General features: G+C 37.6%; 1 protein-coding gene across 4 annotated transcripts in view; it reads right to left on the bottom strand.

Annotated features, from left to right (window-relative positions):
• LOC124362567 (rho GTPase-activating protein 20-like) overlaps nt 1–20,807 on the bottom strand; it is a 316,435-nt gene that overhangs the window by 6,452 nt on the left and 289,176 nt on the right. For 3 of the 4 annotated variants that reach the window (XM_046817186.1, XM_046817188.1, XM_046817189.1), the window contains 6 exons: nt 15,687–15,756; nt 15,273–15,313; nt 13,158–13,256; nt 11,592–11,756; nt 10,058–10,275; nt 228–354 (listed from right to left, as the gene is read on the bottom strand). In XM_046817186.1, the coding sequence (XP_046673142.1) occupies nt 228–354; nt 10,058–10,275; nt 11,592–11,756; nt 13,158–13,256; nt 15,273–15,313; nt 15,687–15,756 (720 nt within the window). Of the gene's footprint in view, nt 1–227; nt 355–10,057; nt 10,276–11,591; nt 11,757–13,157; nt 13,257–15,272; nt 15,384–15,686; nt 15,757–20,807 lie in introns of all 4 variants that reach the window. The other variant, XM_046817187.1, reaches the window with a different exon arrangement.

Raw genomic sequence — 20,807 nt, 5'->3', positions numbered from 1 at the left:
AGAAATGGGGCTATGCTCTTCACAATGTTTACTACTTAATGACAATACAATGCTCAATTCTAGGAGAATAATTTTGATACGGGATCACTATTTATATAAAACAGTAAATACATACAATTTTGGATCATTACTAGAACTGTTATGTAGATTTGGATACTAAAATATTTTGCCTGAAATTCCAAATATTGTAATGGTAAGTTTCTATCACGTTCTTGTGCACTACTCACATATTCAATGGCGGTGGAGAGATCATAGTAGGTGACCTGGATGTTGGTAGACCTGGGTTCTCTCTCTTTCTCCTTGCTGAGGACATCTTGCAGCGTGTTCCACCAGAGGTCTCTGGCAGCCTGAGTTCTGTAACATCAGATTTTTTTTAGGAACCACAAAAACTTAAAATCAGGAATTTTTTATTCAGAGAATTAACACTAGCATTCCACATTTGAACAGTGGTATTAGATTTCGTACAATTCAAAGTGTAATTTTGAATTAATATAATTGTACATATTTAAGGTCTTTTATTTCATCATGGTTGTAATCTTAAATAAATAATTGAAAAAATCTTGGTTTTACCCCATAACAAAAATGTTGAATCTGAAACACTCTTTCACATTTGTTTTTGATTATAAGAGGCATGGGAATGTTTCATTTAAATATATGATTAATTCAAATCCAAAAATTTATGTTTCGTTTTTGTAATTTTTATACTTTTTTAAATTTTTAAATGACAAAAAAGTACATTATTATAGTGTAGTATATGTTGCATTTTTATATCAAGTATAAAGAAGCTATAATTTTTTCTAAATAAAAAAGAATACATAAAAAGCTATAAATATTTTCTTTGCATGTTAATCGTATCTTTAATATCCCATAACTCTACGACCAAAACCAAAAACAAATGCATAATAGTGATTATTGTTTAACATTTGTTCTTATGGGATAAAACTCAAGAGTGTTTCACTTATTGGACGGGATTATATGCATCGTCTTGTATACCACCAAAAAAACATTCGAAACTTAAAAATCATGAAAATAACTTCACTAACACGATAGGCAATGTAATGATTAGCATTGTATTTTTTTCCGGAAAAAAAGGTAAGTTACGACAATAAAAATCAGAACTGAGTCAGTCAAGGTCAATCGGAAACAATAGAGTTCAGATAGTTTTCACTTAAATTGGTAAAAATGCAAAACAATGTAAATTGCCAGACGACGGGCCCTAGCCGACTAGGAGCGGCGCGGCGCCGGCTCAGACCCTAGGAGACCCCTCGACTAGACACCCCTGGTCTACCGTCCAGACAGCGACAGTCTGGGTCCAGTGTTCCCTGTCTATGTCGGCAGGGTGGAATACTGACTAAGGGACAACTGATTTGAGAACATTTCAAACACAATTCACAAGATAATTTTTTGGGAGTGCCGGTCGCACGCTAGATCTGAGTTAGTGAGAGCGTAAGTTCAAATCATGTCTTTGACCGTAGTAGGCCTACCTTTTATCAGTGAGTATCATCGATCTTGTATCATTCCACTCTTCTTCTTGTTCTGTTTATATACGATTCTTGCACGGGACAATCGCCCATAAGGGCGGGCAGAGTAAGGAATAAAAGGATACGCGACTCTTTTTTAATATAAAAAAGATTTCACCAATAATATTACCTCAATTAGGGTAAGAAAATTTCATTAATCTTAAGCAAGCTGAAAGTATAAATACAGAATCCCAATATTTGCACAAGCCGGTAGCAACATAATTAATTTAAAATTCAACTAATTATTTTACATTTTAAACCCGAAGTTTTATTTGTCAAGTCTAAATTAATACCTACGATACAGACCAAAAATAACAGCATAACTCTTATGGGGCACTTTAAGCGAGTTACTTTCATTTTTGTACGGGGTATAAAATCATCGATTTTTTAATGGTTTTTATCGTGTAGTACATGATGTTTGTCGCGTCCATAAAACATGACAATATTTCATTTCGTAAGACAAGAGTTATACTAAGAAATGAAAATACAAATGAAACACAAATACAATAATGAAATGTTTTCAAATAAAAATAAACCAAAGTAACTTTGTACTGTAAGTTCCTAAAAACCATAACTAAAGGCTGTACTGAACTGAATTTCCCGGACGATGGCTTTGCTGTACTTTATTTCCTTATCACAAAATCAAGGTTCTCCCTTGGATAAATAAACCTACGTGCCAAGTTTCAAGTCTCTTGACCCTACTTGTAATGAGTTGGACCTCCTTTAAAATTGGACTTAAATGTTGTAGTTAAAAATATTCACTCCCAGAATTATATACAATATGCGCTTATGCGGTGATAATGGAAGGTCCATTGAAACAATTATATTAAGCATAAAACTCACGTTGATTTATTTCTATGCACAGGTTTCCTGGGCGAGGGCGACTGTTGTTTCTTGTGATACACAAAACGATATAACCTGTGACGACTAAACGATAAACACAAAAGCGACATATCGTAGAACACTGCGCATGCGTGCTCGCGCTCTATCGGCACTGACCACCACTAGACACTACTAGACACTGACTGACAGGCTGAGTGGCTGACCTACCCTAGGCGCGCAGACCGGTTCGTCTACGTCACCTACCCTTACCCCCACCACGCCTCTCACTGTGGTGTTATTGTTCACCCTACGATTTGCAAAAATATCTAGATTCCTGTTACTGAATGAGTGACTGGGTTATTTTCAGTAATTGTGAATTGAAAAACACGTGATCGTTGCGTTTTACACAACATATATTCCTAAATTATAGCGCACAGTAAATTGGGAATGATACTCTGTTCTAAAAATGTTTTAAATTTGTTACGTTACAAATTGTTACATCCAATTACGGCACACGTTTTAAGAAAATGTAAGGAGTTTATTGATTTCAACTATGAGTTTATGCTAGAGTACAAATTAATTTTGCGAGAAAATGTAATTTACAACGATTGTGCCACAAAAATACTCTTCTGTACCATGTACGAGAAATTGAAACAATTATTCATAACCCTTCGTCCAAAAATTAATAAATATAAATCTTCATATTTTTGTAGTGCCAATATTTTATTACCTCTCAAATAACAGCTCTGAGGAATACACAGGCAGTGGTGGTTTACTTACAACTCAAAGCACACGACTTTTATATCTTATTAGTTTTTAATCATTTTGTAAAATTTTCAGTTGGATCAATAACTATTTGAGATTCGTAATTAAGAACAGAAATTCCGTTCAGTCGCTCAATTATAAAAACAAAGAGGTAGAATATGAATAAATAATAGGAAAATAGTTGGCAGTCAGCTGAGATATATTTTAAAGAATTTGTATTACTACATACACCGAGTCCGCCCCCTTGGGCTGTACTAATTTCATACTACAAACATCCTCGGACGCATTGCGTCACGCCTATAGCTGTGAGAACTATATTAGAGTGACTAGGAAGAGTGGAAATTTAGAGTGAAGAGCGGAAATTTTGAGTACTTAACAATGTATTACTTTAAAAAATACAACTAAGTGAAAACGCAGCAGGACTAGGTATCTTTCAATGCCCCCATCCCTCTAATCCAAAACTCGGATCCGTTACCTTTAACCTCATAACTCCATTTGGCTATAATAAAGCTATTAAAACCAAACTAAAAAACAATTGAGCGAGTTCAAAATGTATTGAGAAGAAAGATCAATTAATAATGTATGTTTCAATTCATATTAAAATCGTACCCAACTAATTTATTCCGACTATGTTCTTCGAATTGAATTTCTATACTGAGAGTTTACAAAAAAGAACAATAATAATTTAAATTTACGTATGCGTATTTAACTTGTTAATAATGGTAACATAAATCCTGCATGAGAAGTATCTGTAAAATATTAAAATATCACATTGGTATTTTAATAGTAACAAAGCTATTGACACGTCAAAGATTAAATACTTTCAATAATTTCAATAGAACATTGAACACGTGTTATTATGTATTATACTATTAGTAACTATTTCCACGAATAAAACAACTATTGATTTCTGTACTTCCAAGTCTGCACAGCCTCGTAAGTTGTCGGAGACAAAGTTAGCCGGCATACCGTGCGACATGAGTCACTGCGACAGGCGACAGGATTACCTACCTGTCCTGGAGTCAGTCCTTACAACCTTTTGTTCCACACGACTTTCCCTGCACTCTTCGCCATATTGTTTGGACTCACGTCGCGATCTTAAACAACAGCATAACGACGCCGGGATTTCCTAATAGCTTACTACTTCTTTTACGACTGGATTCAACATTGTTTGCTTTACAGTTTAACTGTTGTACAAGTCAAATTCAGATATAATAGAATACAATACACATTGTGATAGTAAACAATCTTTCCATTGCTCTATTGCAGTGGAGAACTTACAATATGCTTAACACCCGACTGTAGTAAAGTGATGGTTTTCCCCGTAAGAACAATGTAAACTCTCGTGCAGTTTCACGCCCTTGTCTCTGGTCGTAGAGTTATGGAAGATGTCTCATTTTAAAGATACAATTAATACGCAACCAAAATCGTCTTAGTTTTTTGTCAAGTATATAGTTCTTTAATATTTAAACGATTAAGTAGAACAAATTTTCACTTTTTTTAACAACCCATAAAAATATCGAAAACATTAAAGGCGCTTAGTAATAATTATACCTTTAAAATGAGACATCATCCATAATTCTACGACTAAAGTAAGGGCATGAAACTGCATTGTTCTTTTTCCAATTGGTCTTATGGGAAAATCTCAAGGTCATTTTACTATGGCCAGCTTTTAATCAATAATTGCGATAGAAAAACATAATTTCATTAACACCAGTATTGATATTTATAATTGTATTACCTTAAAAAGGGCACAAGTTTTTTAACAAATCACTAGGACTGTGTAAAGCTGTCAAATCAATTATAAAAATGTGCTTCATAATCTTTGGATGCATTTGTTTTTTTCGTTTTGCACAACGAGGGTTAATATCGAGAAGTGTAGAAGAAGTTCAAAATCTTGATTGCAATTACCAATGAAAAACAATTGGGTACGACTGGCACAATCTTTGCGTCAGGGGCGTAATTAGGACAAGTCTTTGTGGGGAGGGAGTGAATTTGATTGAAGAGCATCAACAAAGGGCCCCTCCCTTATGGCATGATATGGCATAAATCTGAACACACATTATATAGGCCTAATTCAATTAAATTATCCAACTACTATATTGAAATTAAATTGGGTTGCTTTAGTACGAATATTTTGAAGAGCTCTTGAGAGGGAGGGGTTCTAACCACTCATCCTCCATAGTTAAGCCACTGCTTTGCGTATTGTGTATTACGTTGGATACATTCAACTACAATTTCGTTATATAAGTAATAATTTAACAACAATTTCGTTATATAAGTAATCATTTACTAACCGCCATCAGTGTTTTAGCGCTTTTACAATACAGATGTTAAACTTTCAGTAGACAATCCATTGGGTGCTGAATTTCGAATTAAAACTCAAATATTTAAAATTATTCCCCTAAGCTCAGTGAAAAAATAATAAATTGTACTAAGTTTGTGCACTAAACACACATCTACAGAATATTTAGCCTATCCAGGAGTTGAGAGACGGGGGTGGGAGCAGACAGAAGTGACTATGTCCGGATTTCTCACGGTATCGGCGAAACAGGGCGAGGCGCGAAAATCCCAAAATATTCGCATTTAAGTGTAAATAACTGTTAAACTTGTCTCCCACTGTCGAAGTACCAACGGCGCGGCGTCGGCCGCCCACGTCGGCATTGTTTATTTCAACCAAAGTGAGATTCCGAGGGTGCCAACTGTACCTATCTCCCTCCATGTGTTCAAATTTCCCTAGACTTTCAAACTGCGCCCAAGTTGTAAAATATCGTTGTGAAAATCTACCAAAAGAAAAATAGTGTGACTTGGCGGCGTGGAGTTAAATGTAGTAGACTGCAGCCTACGTGATAGCGACTGATTAAAATTGTCAATGAAAAATAATAAAACCTTCCGATAACCTTACGTTTGCAAATTTAATTACCCTATCCGGGGTCCTTGTATTTTTACTATAAACATATCAATAAGAATATCAATGAAATCTTTGGAAATAAAATTAGACAATTTAAATCTTACGTTATATGTTGACTGGTTAATTAATATACAAGGTGAACCGTTTGGTCCCTCAAACTCAAATCCTAGCAAAGCCAATGCTGCATTGTCCAATAATTTGTATAAAAGAAACCCGCGTGTCGAGTCGAGGCTGTTATGCTAGTGAGTGTGCTGCATATGTAATGCAAGGAAAGTGCTAGACGATGGACGAACGGAAGGAAGTATGGCAGGGAACGGGCTCTGGGAGACTCCCAGGCAACTATTGTAAACGTAAACAGATGTTGATGCCCCCGGGCCGGCTCAGGCCGTTCCCGTTCCTTGTTTCGCTTCTGTCGACGCTCGATCGTAAAAATAAACTAGAATCAATTCCTCACCATTATTTACCTTTGAAGAAAGTTACAATGAGAAACATGTTACGTGCTTTTTCATATGTTAAAACTCGATAGTGTAATAATCCACAGAGCACGAAACTGAGTACAAGTGTACCGCGTATTTCTAAAAAATATTATATGATATTATTATAATATTTATCATTGCCGTTTTACAACAAATTGTTTGAAGGGGAATAATTTGTCGTAATTAATTTGTAACAATTCAACAAGCATCAACACCTCGCCTACACTCCGGGCGTTAAAGTCTCCAAGATGTTAACTGTTATTTTTCACATTCATTGTAAAGTTACAAAATGCAAATTATTTACAATAAATTTATTTTTACACTGAATATTAATTTCGTTTTTTAAATATAGCATACATATAGAAACCACCTAATTTGTGGTACTGAAAATTTGTGTAATTTACGATTTCCAGGACTTATATTTAAGACATAAGTAATCGCAAATCCAATTTTCACTCAGGAAGATTGAAAGTAAATTGAAATAAAGACCATTTGCATCCTCTTAGGCTGCGCACGGTAGCCTATATACAGCGCAGCTTATTTAATGAGTAGCTTACAATGCGTCAAACCGTGTTTTAATCGACACAGTTTCTCTCTGAATAAAAACCCAGGATGGACATTGTGAAAGCTAGACCCTTGCAGAGGGCTGAGGGTCGCGGGTGAGGTGTTATTGTTGTCCCTGAGCGTCGCCATGGACTCTGCCACACACCGGCACGTAGGCTACACGGTGTACCGCTACCCTCGACACACCGGCCTCATCCACACCCCATTGTACTGCCAGGTGACTAATTGGACACTAATCCGATATCCTACTTCTGATCCCTTCCTTGATTATTAACGCTACCTTCGTAGTGTTGCGTTATTTACGGCTCAGTCAATGTCCTCCGCCCATTGTTATGTAGTGTCTACAGTCCAAAAGTTCGTCTAAATTTAGTGGGGCGACAACAATTGTTATTTTGACCTTACTTAAAAGGTTTACTTTTTTTTTTATTTTAAGACAACCATGATATTTTAAAATTTTTGGACTTATTGATTAAAAACTAAAAATGTGGAAATTTAAAACTTTATTTATCATTCAGTGACATTTATTTTTGATCCGAAGTAATAGAAAATCAATAATTAGACCTAATACCTTTTTTTATTTTCTTAACATATGCTAACCAACCACAGAATATGTTGATTTAAGTAACTAAACTGTCTTTTAAGTAACTAAACTGTCTTATTTTGCTTAAATGTGAGCAACTGAACTAATCAATACAGACTTTTGTTTAATCAGATATTTTTGCATATTATATTTGAAATCTGTATCTACTGTAATCATGAAAAACCTGCATAGTTTTATACATTTTTTCTTTTTTTTACGCAACAGGTGTTTTCTGGATAAATTACTGATCACAAACGCAAGCCTTTCTCCATCCACTTTGAAACATTTCCACATCAAAACAGTATTAAATAAGTTACGCAGATGTCTGAAAGTGAGTGGCACAGAAAGAAATTCACTCCCACATCTTGAACCAACAACTGTCTAGTGGCCCTTGCCTGATGTTGCTCCCTCAACAGCAAAATGTTAATGCAAGATTTTATACATTTTCTATTTTATTCCAACCGCACCTTAATAAGAACATTTTCTGTACACTCCCAGGAACCTTAGCATGATACATGAAAGAATGTTTTACCAGTCTATGTTATACTTCACAGCAAATTTAATGAAAGAGGAAATATTAAAATTAAAGTCATTAATTTACTAACAATACAGAAATACTTTAAGTTGAAGTACTCTTAACATGATATAAGCTGCCATTTAAATTTAATGATAAAATTAATTTTTAAACCGTTATTAAGACAGCACAATATAAAACATAATAGAATCATAATATCTTGTAAAATACAAAAATCTGAACCATTGTTTTGGAATAAAAACTATTTTTTCAACTTTTTAAAATATAATAAGCGTAAAAAACTTCAATTTAAAAATGCAAAATCATACAAAATTTACTGTGCAAAAAAGCACAAAAAATTCATAAATATAACTCTAACAGTAGCAAAAGCTAAACCACAAATTTGGCGCTTTATTAATAGAAGATTTAAAATTTATAAAATGTTTTTGTGGGGAAAAAGTACAAAAAAAACTTCAAATAAAAAGTGGATAACATTTGGTTTAATTTTATGCAGGTATTTGGAAAGATTACAACATTAATGGATGATGTTCTATGGACCACACATGTTAACTTTGCCAGAAAGATTTGCTTACAAGCTAAAATTTCAAAAGTGTTGGATGTATAAAGTAAATAACTATTCAGCATGAATGAAAATAATATAAAAAGATACAAATTAGATAACGGATTTATGAGGAATGTTAGTTTAGATCAAGTCTCATGATGAAGTTGGAATTTATGAGATGGAGTAGGAATTTATGAAAATAAGTTGTACACATGCCATGTCCCATACAAAGCAGCAGAGCCTGCTAATGTTTGACTGCCAGCAGGATGTAGAAGGTGAATGGCCAGGTGAGAACCTGCATAATTTATAATCCTAGTGTAGAGAATAGCATGATTTAATCAAGTAAAACATCACAAGGAAACCATCCATCGTACTCAAGTAATCATGAAATGTATATCTTTAGTTAGATTAAAACTACAAATCATCTGGACAGAGGATACTTCTGACAGAGTAGAGCCACACTCAATTAATTTCTATGTGTATCCGCTTTTGTATCAAAATGTGTAATTGGATATGTTGGCAACTCAAGCTGATCATACATACTTATTGGTAATAATTATTTATTGCTCATAAGAAAATCTTCAGTATAAATTTTGTACTATGCTGAGTTTATTACTTAGGGTACTGAGTGACTCATTATCTAATAATAAGAATGTTATCGAACACAACTACAGTGCCCTTCAGTAGTGAAAGCTTTTAAGTAATAATTAAAAACACAACATTGACACAATTTAAATACTGTCACGATATAGCTAGGATACTTAAAGATTGATTAATCATTTTTAGTCAAAATGTTCATATTTTGATGTTTTACTTAATGAAATCAGAATTTAATAGAACTTGTATAGGTTTGGATCTATAGCAACAAATATGAGAATGTGTAATAATAAGCTGTTGATCTTCAACAAATATTTGACTGATTACAAACATTTCATGATTTAACAGGCAGTATATATATACGGTTAAGAGGAGGTTATTTTTTTAGGCTTCTGCTCAGTAAATAACTTTGATGTTTATGTTAAAATTTGTTAAGCCTTATTCTGCCCTTCTGTGTCGGAATATCTTATCAAACCAAATAAGGAAGAGACACCAAACAGTACTAGAAGGATGGTACTAATAACAAGTGAAAAGGTCACAGACAGAATTTGAACCCGCGCTATCTTACATTCAGATCCAAAGTCATCAGCGTCTTAGCCCGCTCAGCCATCAGTTCTAAACTATTTGAAATAAACAATTCTTTGTAGAGTAATGAAAAAAATTTTATAGTAATTTAAATATTTGGTTTCTAGCGTGGACTTCAATGTTTGATGTGAGGGATGTTCAAGAGATGTAAGTTTACTCACGTAAAGGTAGCAACGACGTTAGTTGTAGGCCAGCCAAGCACGAAGCTGATGTCAGCTGACTTGTTGAGTTCTGTGACATCGTCCAGGGAGCTCCGACTCAACCACAGCTCTGATACTCGCACCTTATCCTTTAGCTTGAAGTTGCCACCTGTCCTAGCCTTAGCTATTAGTAGCAAGTCATTGAACAGGAAGAGGTGGCGCTCCTGGCTCTGCACTCCCTGGACACAAACACTTCGGTTACTATGTGTTATCACTACTTTCCTAAACTTAAGCCTAAACAGATTAAAGTTCCTACAGCTTAGAAATCAATTGGTGTGATCCTTTATCTGAAAAAAACTATGTCTTGTGAAAAATGTTAAATTGTTTAATTATGACATTGAGATTTAGGTAAATATGTTAATAAAAATAAAAATTCTGAATACATTCAGTAAACAAACTGATGTGTAATCATATGTTGGATTAATTAATTAAATAAAAGGTGAAAATTTTTTGCTGTACATGCAAGTTTGGTTCCTAGAAAAGAAAACATCACAGCATAGCTTGTTTGCTGAGTACATATTATGTTCCTTTATCTTATGGATAGAATTATTGATACAATGTTTCATGCTCAAATACAAAGCAAAGTATGTATGCCACACCCCATGTAAAAAGTAACAGGCTACATGTAAAAATGTCATGGATTATACACTCTCATTGTAGTTTTTATTTATTTTGTGATTTTCTCATTATCATCATGGTTATATATAAGACCAATGTAATAATTTTTGCTAACTCTCGACAATATCCTATGGAGTGGCACGTAAACGACATAGAAATGAAACTTCATGCAACTTTTCAAGTCAGTTCACTTTCGTGATATTGTGTGGACATACAGAAATGAAATTTTTTCAGCTTCTCAAGGATGGGTTGGTAGGGTCTTTTTTTCTAATGTCACTGCAATTACAAAACCTTCCAATACAATCTAGACCACAAGAAAGGTTTTTTAACAATGGGTTATGTATAAGTATGTATGAGTGAATAGTGTATGCCATAATGTTGGTTTTGACCTGCTGCAACATGATAACTCAGATGACTTATCATGCTGAGCCCCATTTGATATATAAACATTTCATTTATATAAACTGTTCAACATTAAACTTTCTGTCTTCAGAACATAATTTCTTACACTTTGGTTACTCTGAATATTTAATATGTGTGATATTTTAAATACATGAGCATACTTTGTTGCAAATTGTTTTCATTTTTATTTATTTTTAATTTTTAATGTAAGAAATTTGTGTTTCTAACTTCATACTTACACAGTCTGAAAGCACAGTTCTTTGCAAAAAAGTTTCATATGACACTATATTTAAGTTACTATTTAGGTTTATTATAATTTTTACAAGCAGAGCCTGCAAAACCTCACAAAGTGCGTATGCATTTCACTAAATGTGTTGGGGTTGGAGTCATGTGTTGCTTCAACGTAAATTTATAATGAAAAATAATTAATAATAGCAGTTTTTAATAATAGGAATGGGGTGAAGGGGGATCTTACCGTGGTAAACTGAACAGGGGCCTCCATGATGAACGTCCGCTTGTCCACGGGCGCTACAGGCCGCGGGGGCGGAGGCGGAGACTCTGGCCTCAAGGACTTGGCGGACAGAGCCCGTTGGAGGCGGGCTGCGGTGCTGGACCGCTTGCGCATCAACCCTTTCATCTTCTGCAACACAAGATAGGCACAAATGAGACCCTAAGACACCTGTTTCTCTTTTGTATCCCAGAGGCTGATGAATTGTCAACACAGTAAAGAAGGTCTACCGACACTAATGAAGGTATGCCGCACATTTTCAAAAGTGTAGCCTACTTTTCTCAACTAAGTTTTTTCGTAATTAATTGAGCTCGCCAAAAGGGGGATGGAACAGATCCGAAGACACAACAAAGGATTTGACCAGTCACGTAAAATTTAGTTCCCTAACTAACCCAGCTAAAGACATTGACCCCTTGGCCTTTTTTCTGAAAGGGGGGACGGCGAGGGTTTGGCGAGGCGCGAACACAGCCCCCGAGCTTTGTTATAGCACCGGGGATACGGTCATTGTTCTCGGTCAGCCCTCGCGTATCGCAGCTCGTTCTCGAGGTCTTGTTGGCGTCCATGTGCGGAATGAGACACAACAATCTACCGTATTGGTGTTGTCGTGTTCAGCAATTACTGTTACAGTTGGCATTTACAGTTTAAAATTCACATCTGATCGAATTAAATATGGCACAAATAATAGAAACAGCGGCAATGTTTTACACAATACGCGCTTTCGCCGACACAACGTGTGAGATTATCAAACTATCTATATTTGAACGCGTACTTTCAGCGATATAAATTCAGCCTAAGTTCTCAGTAATGTGTTGCACAGGTGAGAGTAGTTTGGCTCGCTTTCATAACCTTGGGGATGTGAAGTACTGGAGGACGCGAGGCCAACTTATATTTGCGCCGAGTCCGGACTCCATGAGATATTGGGATGGCAAACAGGCTGAGCCAGAAAAATAAAGGTAAGACGGAGTACAATGGTTGGAATTCGGCCAAGTCAAGCTCGGTTACGCCGGTGTACATAACTAATGTGTCCCGCGCGCAACAAACAGACAAGCAAGGCCGCGGGTCAGAGTCGAGCTTACATAACTGACGTCACGGTCTGGCCTTCCTCAGTGGTTGATAAATATCTGCGATTGGCTGGACTCCGTCATGAACGCGCGCCGCGGTAAGCCCTAATAATAGCGTGCAGTGGCCGGCTACCAGTGCTGGAGATGTCGATGTCGGAATCTCGATGGCCAACGCTTTACGGGTTATAAAGCTCATAATCAATTGTGAATCAGGCTTCCCATTGTATAATACTGAATGCCGTACTTGATGGACTCTCCACGGTTACAACATTCCTAGCGGGGAACGGGAATATCCTGTGAATTTACCGGTCAGATTCTAAATATTTTCAATGCCTACTACTACAAACTATAATACTGTAATTGTACTTTATACGGTTCACAATTAATTCTTAGGAACTTTGTAAAATTTCCGATTAGATATTTCCAATGCCTACTTACTACAGACTATCGCAATTATCTATGGCGGACTCACCATGGTTACAACATCCTTATCGTACAGACGGAGGCAATCGTTAGGGAACAGGTCCTGTATCCTCTCTAGGTCACTCTCTTCCTGGCCCCTTTTCACAGCCTGGAACACACCAAAATTACAAGAATACAGAAACGAACCTGAATAACACTATAAATAATAAAAATTAACCCTCCAATGTTCTGTAACCTGGTACTTTTTAACGGTAGTATTTTATAATAAGTTGGATTATTTATGTATTCCAAGCTCTTGTAAAATATGAATGGGATATACTCGTAGATACATTAGTACGATGTTCCGTATGCTTCATCAGGGCAAATAAACACTGGTTATGAATACCGAACTTACATTATGTAAACCAGAAGCATTATATTTTATTTTATTTCTCTTTTCGATAGCTATATTTGGCTCTTAGAAATTAAATGGCATAATTTTTGTACTCTAGGAAAATTCAAACTATGAAAAACAAACTATAATATTTTGAAATCAATTGGCGTGATCCTTAACCCCAATTCTTTCGGTGTGTTGAGTAGGTATAAAAGTAATTAGGTCTACGAGTACATCTAACTAATAACTGTAATAAGCTACTGGTTTTATGTGTAGTAAGTAGTTCATAGCCCATAAATGAGTATATGAAGGTTAAAAAAAACTAAATATAGTTTAAAAATTATAACTTTTATTAATGTTTCCGTTTACTTTACCATAACTCGTGTGTCTAGTATTTTACTGTCTCAGCGGAACATTGGGTGGGGGTTATTCATAACGGAGCCACCAATAATATCCACTGACATGTTCCAAATTACTTTGTGAAACAGACAGTATCGTAAAATCTGCAGATTTTACAGTAACATTCTAAAATGGACAGGTTCGCTAGGCGGCGCGTGTGAGGGGATCAAGGGTCAAATAGCAGAATAGCGTGAACTTCTCACGAACACATCCACTTCCGTGGAAATATGGACACGGTGTGGATGTTTCAGCACCAAAAGTTTCGAGCCGGCGGCGGATCTCATTTCCTTCATTATATATGGCTACGTCACGAATGGACTCACAAAATTAAAAATGAGATTCCTCGCATTCATTGTTTGTAGGAAAAGCTTACCCTTGTAAATCTGGTGATTGCATCTCAAGTTGATGCCATAGTGTTGTGTTGTAAGTTACTAGACTTAAAATTTAAAGCTTGTTTATTGCTTTAATTTAAATTCTAAACAGGCAATGTTAGCAACAATAAAAAATTGAATTTCCTACTGTCAGGCACATCAAAAGCAATATTTGACAATTAGGAATGCGCAAAAAATTACGCTTTAAGTGCACTCATTATAGATACTTAAATACCGGAAAAGGCAAATAATAAATATCTAATATTAAAACCAATTGAAAAGATACAATTAAATTCAACAAATCTTCATGATTAAGAGTAATATTGAAGGTATAATGATCTGTTGTATCTAGTAGCATTGTACCCTTCGGTTCTTTTCCGACCTTCCGAAGAAAATTCACCCAGGACGCCCAGCACAGTCCAGCCAGAGCTGCGAGTGCCTCGCACCTGAGGCCGCAACAATGGCAGGAAGACTCCTACACTCCCCTCCTTACTGGCCGGTGACGGCATGACTCCTAATTAATGTCAAAGCTTAATTATGTTTTGTCGATGGCTGCCATCTAAATCAGCCGATTTGCAAACAGCTGGAGGTCGTTCGCATTCTGTCCCCCGTCCGGCCACTCCCTCCTCCCTCTAGAGACGTGACTGGTGACTGCGCAGCCTGGGCCGCAGAGTTGTATCTCAATATCTTGCTGTCAGCGAATATTTCACTTCCAGTAACGTCGGTAACAAGGGTATAAATCCACCCAAACACGGTTTCCATTATAGTCTCACGTCTACAAGTTAATGAGAGTAATAATTCCACGCCAATTTACTTGGAGCGCAATAATGACTTGCAAATCTATTGTGTAACTAAATCATGCTAATTTAAAAAGTGACATTCCTATTAAAATCTGAACTAGACAACTCATTGAACTAAATAAAATTTCTAGACTTGTTACACGAATTGCAACAACTAAAGAAAGATAAATAGTGGTAATACTAGTATATAGTGAAAAGTAGTGCTAATATGTATTTATTACCTGTTTAGCTCTGACTTTGGCACGGGCGATACTCTCGTGATCTGGATGCTCAGGGGATGTCTCCTGCAACAGCGACTGGAAGTACTGCTCATACTGCGCCAGTCTCTGCACCTGTAAATAGTCAATATCGTTAGCAACACATCACAAGTGACGATACTATCGTGATGTGATGCTCAGGGGATGTCTCCTGCAACAGCGACTGGAAGTACTGCTCATACTGCGCCAGTCTCTGCACCTGTAAATAGTCAATATCGTTAGCAACACATCACAAGTGATGATACTATCGTGATGTGATGCTCAGGGGATGTCTCCTGCAACAGCGACTGGAAGTACTGCTCATACTGCGCCAGTCTCTGCACCTGTAAATAGTCAATATCGTTAGCAACACATCACAAGTGATGATACTATCGTGATCTGGATGCTCAGGGGATGTCTCCTGCAACAGCGACTGGAAGTACTGCTCATACTGCGCCAGTCTCTGCACCTGTAAATAGTCAATATCGTTAGCAACACATCACAAGTGATGATACTATCGTGATGTGATGCTCAGGGAAGATTTCTGCAAAGGCGACTAGGAATAGGCCTACTGCACATACTGCTCCAATCTACAGACCTGGAAATAGCGTTGGCGATACATTGCACGTAGTCAAATGACTTGGTGTGGAATGTTCAAGATTTCATGTCGTAAAGGAAGAGATTCTACATTCGATTATTAATTTTTTGAAATTGAATATACATCATTATGGTATACTAAGGCCTGCCACTCGATGAATGGCAAGCACCCGTATCCCAGCGCAACCAACCGAGGTATGTACGAGCCATCTGTTTCTACCGCCCGTTGATGTCTCTCGATCTTCCTGTGATGTGGTCCATGTTAGGGCTAGTCCTGCCATTTCGGGCCAACACGCCCGGTGCAATATCAGTGCGTGTCGTAGATTGAGGATATCTCGTTGAGAAGAGATTCCTTAATTAAGCTGCCGGGCCAGCAGGACCGAGACCGCGGTCTTTTAAACCGGAAGGAATGTAGTCGGCCCGCAGCACTGGCCCCCTCCCCGCTCGCAACTCGAGGACTGGATTCTCGCGGCCCTAATCTGCAGGTCTGTCTCACAAGCTAATCCGTCCACACGGTGCACTCGATCTGCTATCGGTTCCATCATTACCACGTCTCTACATCGCCGACTTATTGCTTTTACTCCTCACCATCTTAATTGTCTAAAAAAAACTAAATTCGCAGACGAATGTCTACTTCCACATAATATGTTCTAAATCTCAACGCTGATAAACGTGCGCAACACTAAAACAGTAAATCTTTTACTTAATTAGTTTGAGATCATTTTATATTGAACGTACTTTCGTTGCATCACGCTTGTTTTTTATAAATACCGGGTAAAAAGTTACAAGTTATAAGTTTATTGTGAGGTATCTGCAACAAATCACACGTTGCTGTAGGTAGATCTATATCATTAAGGTAAAATATTTCTTCCCCACAACAGGTTTAAGCAACTGAAAAATATACATGATAGCACTTGATCTGAGAAGATTTTCGTTGACCTTTACTTGGATTTCTATACACAAACTGTTACTACTGTACTTTTAATGTATATTGTGCATTTTAGAACCGGCTGTACTGGCGACCACCTTGTTTTAGCCCCAAAAGAACTATGTTAAACCTTTTGTAGCCTCAGTTTTAATCATAACATTATGGGAGATGTGTCATTTTATAGATATAATGAAAACCCGTCCAACCACATTTTCGATATTATTACTGGGGTTTCGTAAAAAAAGTTAAACTGTTGTTACATAATCTAAATCATACTCTAAAAAACGAAAAATCTTTTGGATGTGAATTATTCTTATCCTTAAAATGAGACATAAACCATGACACTTTACCAATCAAAATGGCGTAAAGTGTTAGAGGTTTAACATCAGTCTTGTGGAGTAAAACTCAAGGCCATTTCACTACTGTCGACTCAAGGATAGCAAGGAAATTGTCGAAGATACAAAGCGATCAAGTGACGGAGGAGAGTGACAGTGCCGTGAACGTAAAACCGTTAGTCACGTGACTGCCAGAGCTGACTAGCATACAGTCGCTGCAGGAACATTTCTTGTCCTCCCGTCATCGTCTGAAGAGGCTGAAGATACTGGGATCATCACCTCTGTTTTATGCTAACCTTAGACATTACTGTAAATATAGCAGTAAGGAATTGACAATTGTGTGAATTAATTCTGCTAATTTATCTGTATCGAGCATCCTATGAGATAATTTCTGTAGAATTTCCTTTCTGGTGAACTAGGCAGCACAAAAGCCAGACGGCAAGTCGAGGCCGAGGGCACACACGACCGCAAGGGTTGGGCAGCTGTTGCTGAGATATTATCGGGAATGTGGTAGTTTATGCAACAGCGGTTACATATCGTGAAGCAAGACAAGTCCAGACAGTACACACCTCACCCCAGACACAGCTGATCTGAATCACTGAGTCTTACACCTCTGTAGTGATTAACAAAAGACGGAAGTTCAAAATGATGATTTCATATGCATAAATTAATATGCATTAGTATTAAAGAATTAGATCTACTGGGCGTCAATGAGTTGGTGTAAAATAAGAACCATGGTCATGATTGCCAGCCTTTTAAGAAAATTATAACAGATTCTTTGGAAACTTTTGAGCATGGAAACACTAGCGTATGATGTACAAAGTTTCCTAATACCACAACAAATACTTTAGTGAAACAATCGAAAACACTTTCGAATTCAAGCTAGAAACTCTCCGTTCATTTGAGTTGTGTGGATCAAAATGGTAGCCTATCAGTAGACTGGTGCAGTACTGTGGCCAACGAAAGTGACAGTTCCAGGACCTTGAGGACTAGACCTCACCTGCGGCCCCTGTCCTCCACGGACGAGGGAGGAGAGGAGAACGCCGGCAGCTGGAACGGATCGGAGCCTTCTTACGTGCTGCCCTACACAATAACTGGAGAAAAAATTAATCCCAAGCGAGGTGGTAAGATTGGACCAAACACCACAACGTCGTCTCTTCCTGCCACCACCAGCTACTACGGCTGCAGGCAACCTGATTTTTTGGCTTTGTTTCGGAGCCGCTTAATCTTACGAGGATTTGTCTTTCGTTAAATAGGAGTTGAATGGATAGTAGCACATAGCGAATCATTTCCCTGTCATTTAGAACAACGCACGCGCAAGGCAAAATCAGAAACTGGGGCAGTTTAAGACGGAGCAACAATGCCGGCTGCTTTAGATACTGAGAATAAAGAAGAAGAGCCTGAGGACCGGCGTATGATCATTAATCTTCAGTCCGAACAACAAACAAAGTGTAAACTCACTAGCGCCACAGCCGGAGCAGAGAGAATCTGCAGCAGCAGCAGTAGCGGCGTCAGCGTCAACAGTGTACATGTAATTGGTAATGTTAGTGTCGGTGTGTTGGTAGACCCGGTGTGGCGGAACCGTTACCTGCTGGTCATCTGCATTCCTGGCTCAGGCTCACCCAGCTCGAGTATAAATAGCGAGGCGTGGTCGACCTGCTCCAGCTGACTGCTGTGCTGAGCTCGCAACACAACACTCCACCGCCGCCGCAGCACGCGCTGATACCACACCCTGACCGTTCTCACAGTCAGCAGCACGGCTGACTGCTGTGCTGAGCTCGCAATACAACACTCTACCGCCGCCGCAGCACGCGCTGATACAAAACCCTGACCATTCTGTCAGCAGCACGGCTGGCTGCTGTGCTGAGCTCGCAACACAACACTCCACCGCTGCCGCAGCACGCGCTGGTACCACACACCCTGACCATTCTCACAGTCAGCAGCACGGCTGACTGCTGTGCTGAGCTCGCAATACAACACTCTACCGCCGCCGCCGCAGCACGCGCTGATACAAAACCCTGACAAGTCTCAGTCAGCAGCACGGCTGGCTGCTGTGCTGAGCTCGCAACACAACACTCCACCGCTGCCGCAGCACGCGCTGATACCACACCCTGACCATTCTCACAGTCAGCAGCACGGCTGCTGACGCGTCTTTTAGAGTGATCGCTGTTAACATCCTCTTGTTTGTTTGTTTTCTCAGATAATTTGCAAACTTTCCCAACATCGTACTAATCTCGTGAAAATTAATTTTAACAATGCTTTTGACCGATTTTGCTTGAGTGCCTTAGACCGGTTTGACATACCATTGGAAGAAATTCACAGTGACGTAAACGAACCATCCTCTTAAGTGGTGACTAAAAATCTACTTATTTGATAAGGCATTTCAATCAGTTGAGGATTTATTTAAATTTTTTTTGTACTAAGTTTATGTATTTGAGTAAGCCCTAGACTTTGGTCGTATATATAAAACAATTTATCATGAAGATTCCGAGGATTGATATTTGTAATTACTTATAAATTACATTGACGGGAGTGCTAGGAAAATTTGGAAAACATAATCTAATCTAATAATCCAGATAATGATGCATGCAAAATTACCAAATCGAACACTCACAACAATTGAATCAAGGACTAATACAAATACAAATACAAAAGAAAACACTAGTGTGTAAAACAACACAATACACTTGTCCGCCCGTGTTGGAGGAAACTGCGGTGCAAGGTCGCAACACGCAAATTACTGACTGATAATATTTAATAATGGGCTAACTGGTAACATACCTGCAGTGTACAGTTACCTAATGAGCAAAGACATTCGTATAATATAATGCCAAAAAATAATAGCGTTGTATTGCATATCTGCATTTGTTGAGCAAAATGTTACGGTTGCGGCGTGGGCAGGGCACGGATCCCAGAACGGATGAGTAAGAAGGAACGGCAGGCTGATCTGCTTATAGTGGCTGCTCATTGGCTTGAAAAGTAATTACTCCTGTCATTGCGTGTAATGTTTGCGTTTATAGACTAGCTCGCAGTTTTACATATATCATAGCAGTTAACTGTCAACAACTTACGCCCAACTGCGAAGAGCTTCATAATGCGTTTCGTACTGGCGTTTCTCTTTGCTTACAAATGTTAGCTATACAATAAATTAGCAATACAACATGAGTTATTGAGTATCTCAATTCATTTAGAGCCGGATCGTTCGTTACATTAATCCGAAGTAGTTTACTTTTTCAGTTTGTTTTCTTTTAATTAGATACATTGCATTGGAACCTCAGAGGAATGTGTTCAATATAAAAAAAACCCCAGTAATTTACAAGTGAAACAGAATGTTTGAAACGTTTGTAATATATTTTTTACTACTGCTTATTTTTTAATCTACTGCAAAGAGCTACTTTGTTGTCCCAGTAGTAATCGGGTAAACTATCGCTGTTTAAAAGATTGAGTTTGTTATTTGTTTGGGTTTTCATTGTTTAGAGATGACTATCGACTTTCACAATAAACAAACACAAACATACTGCAAACCTAAAATGTTTATAATGGACGCACAAACAGTTGCCGTAACAAAGCAGTGGCACGAGATGATAAGATTGCCGTATTAATAATAACAGATAAGCGCGTTATAACTATCTAAGTGCTACTAATTGTTTCAGAGTGGTT

Source organism: Homalodisca vitripennis, chromosome 5 (genome assembly GCF_021130785.1).
Source record: "Homalodisca vitripennis isolate AUS2020 chromosome 5, UT_GWSS_2.1, whole genome shotgun sequence".
NCBI lineage: Eukaryota > Metazoa > Arthropoda > Insecta > Hemiptera > Cicadellidae > Homalodisca > Homalodisca vitripennis.
This window is presented reverse-complemented; position numbering and strand designations above follow the sequence as displayed.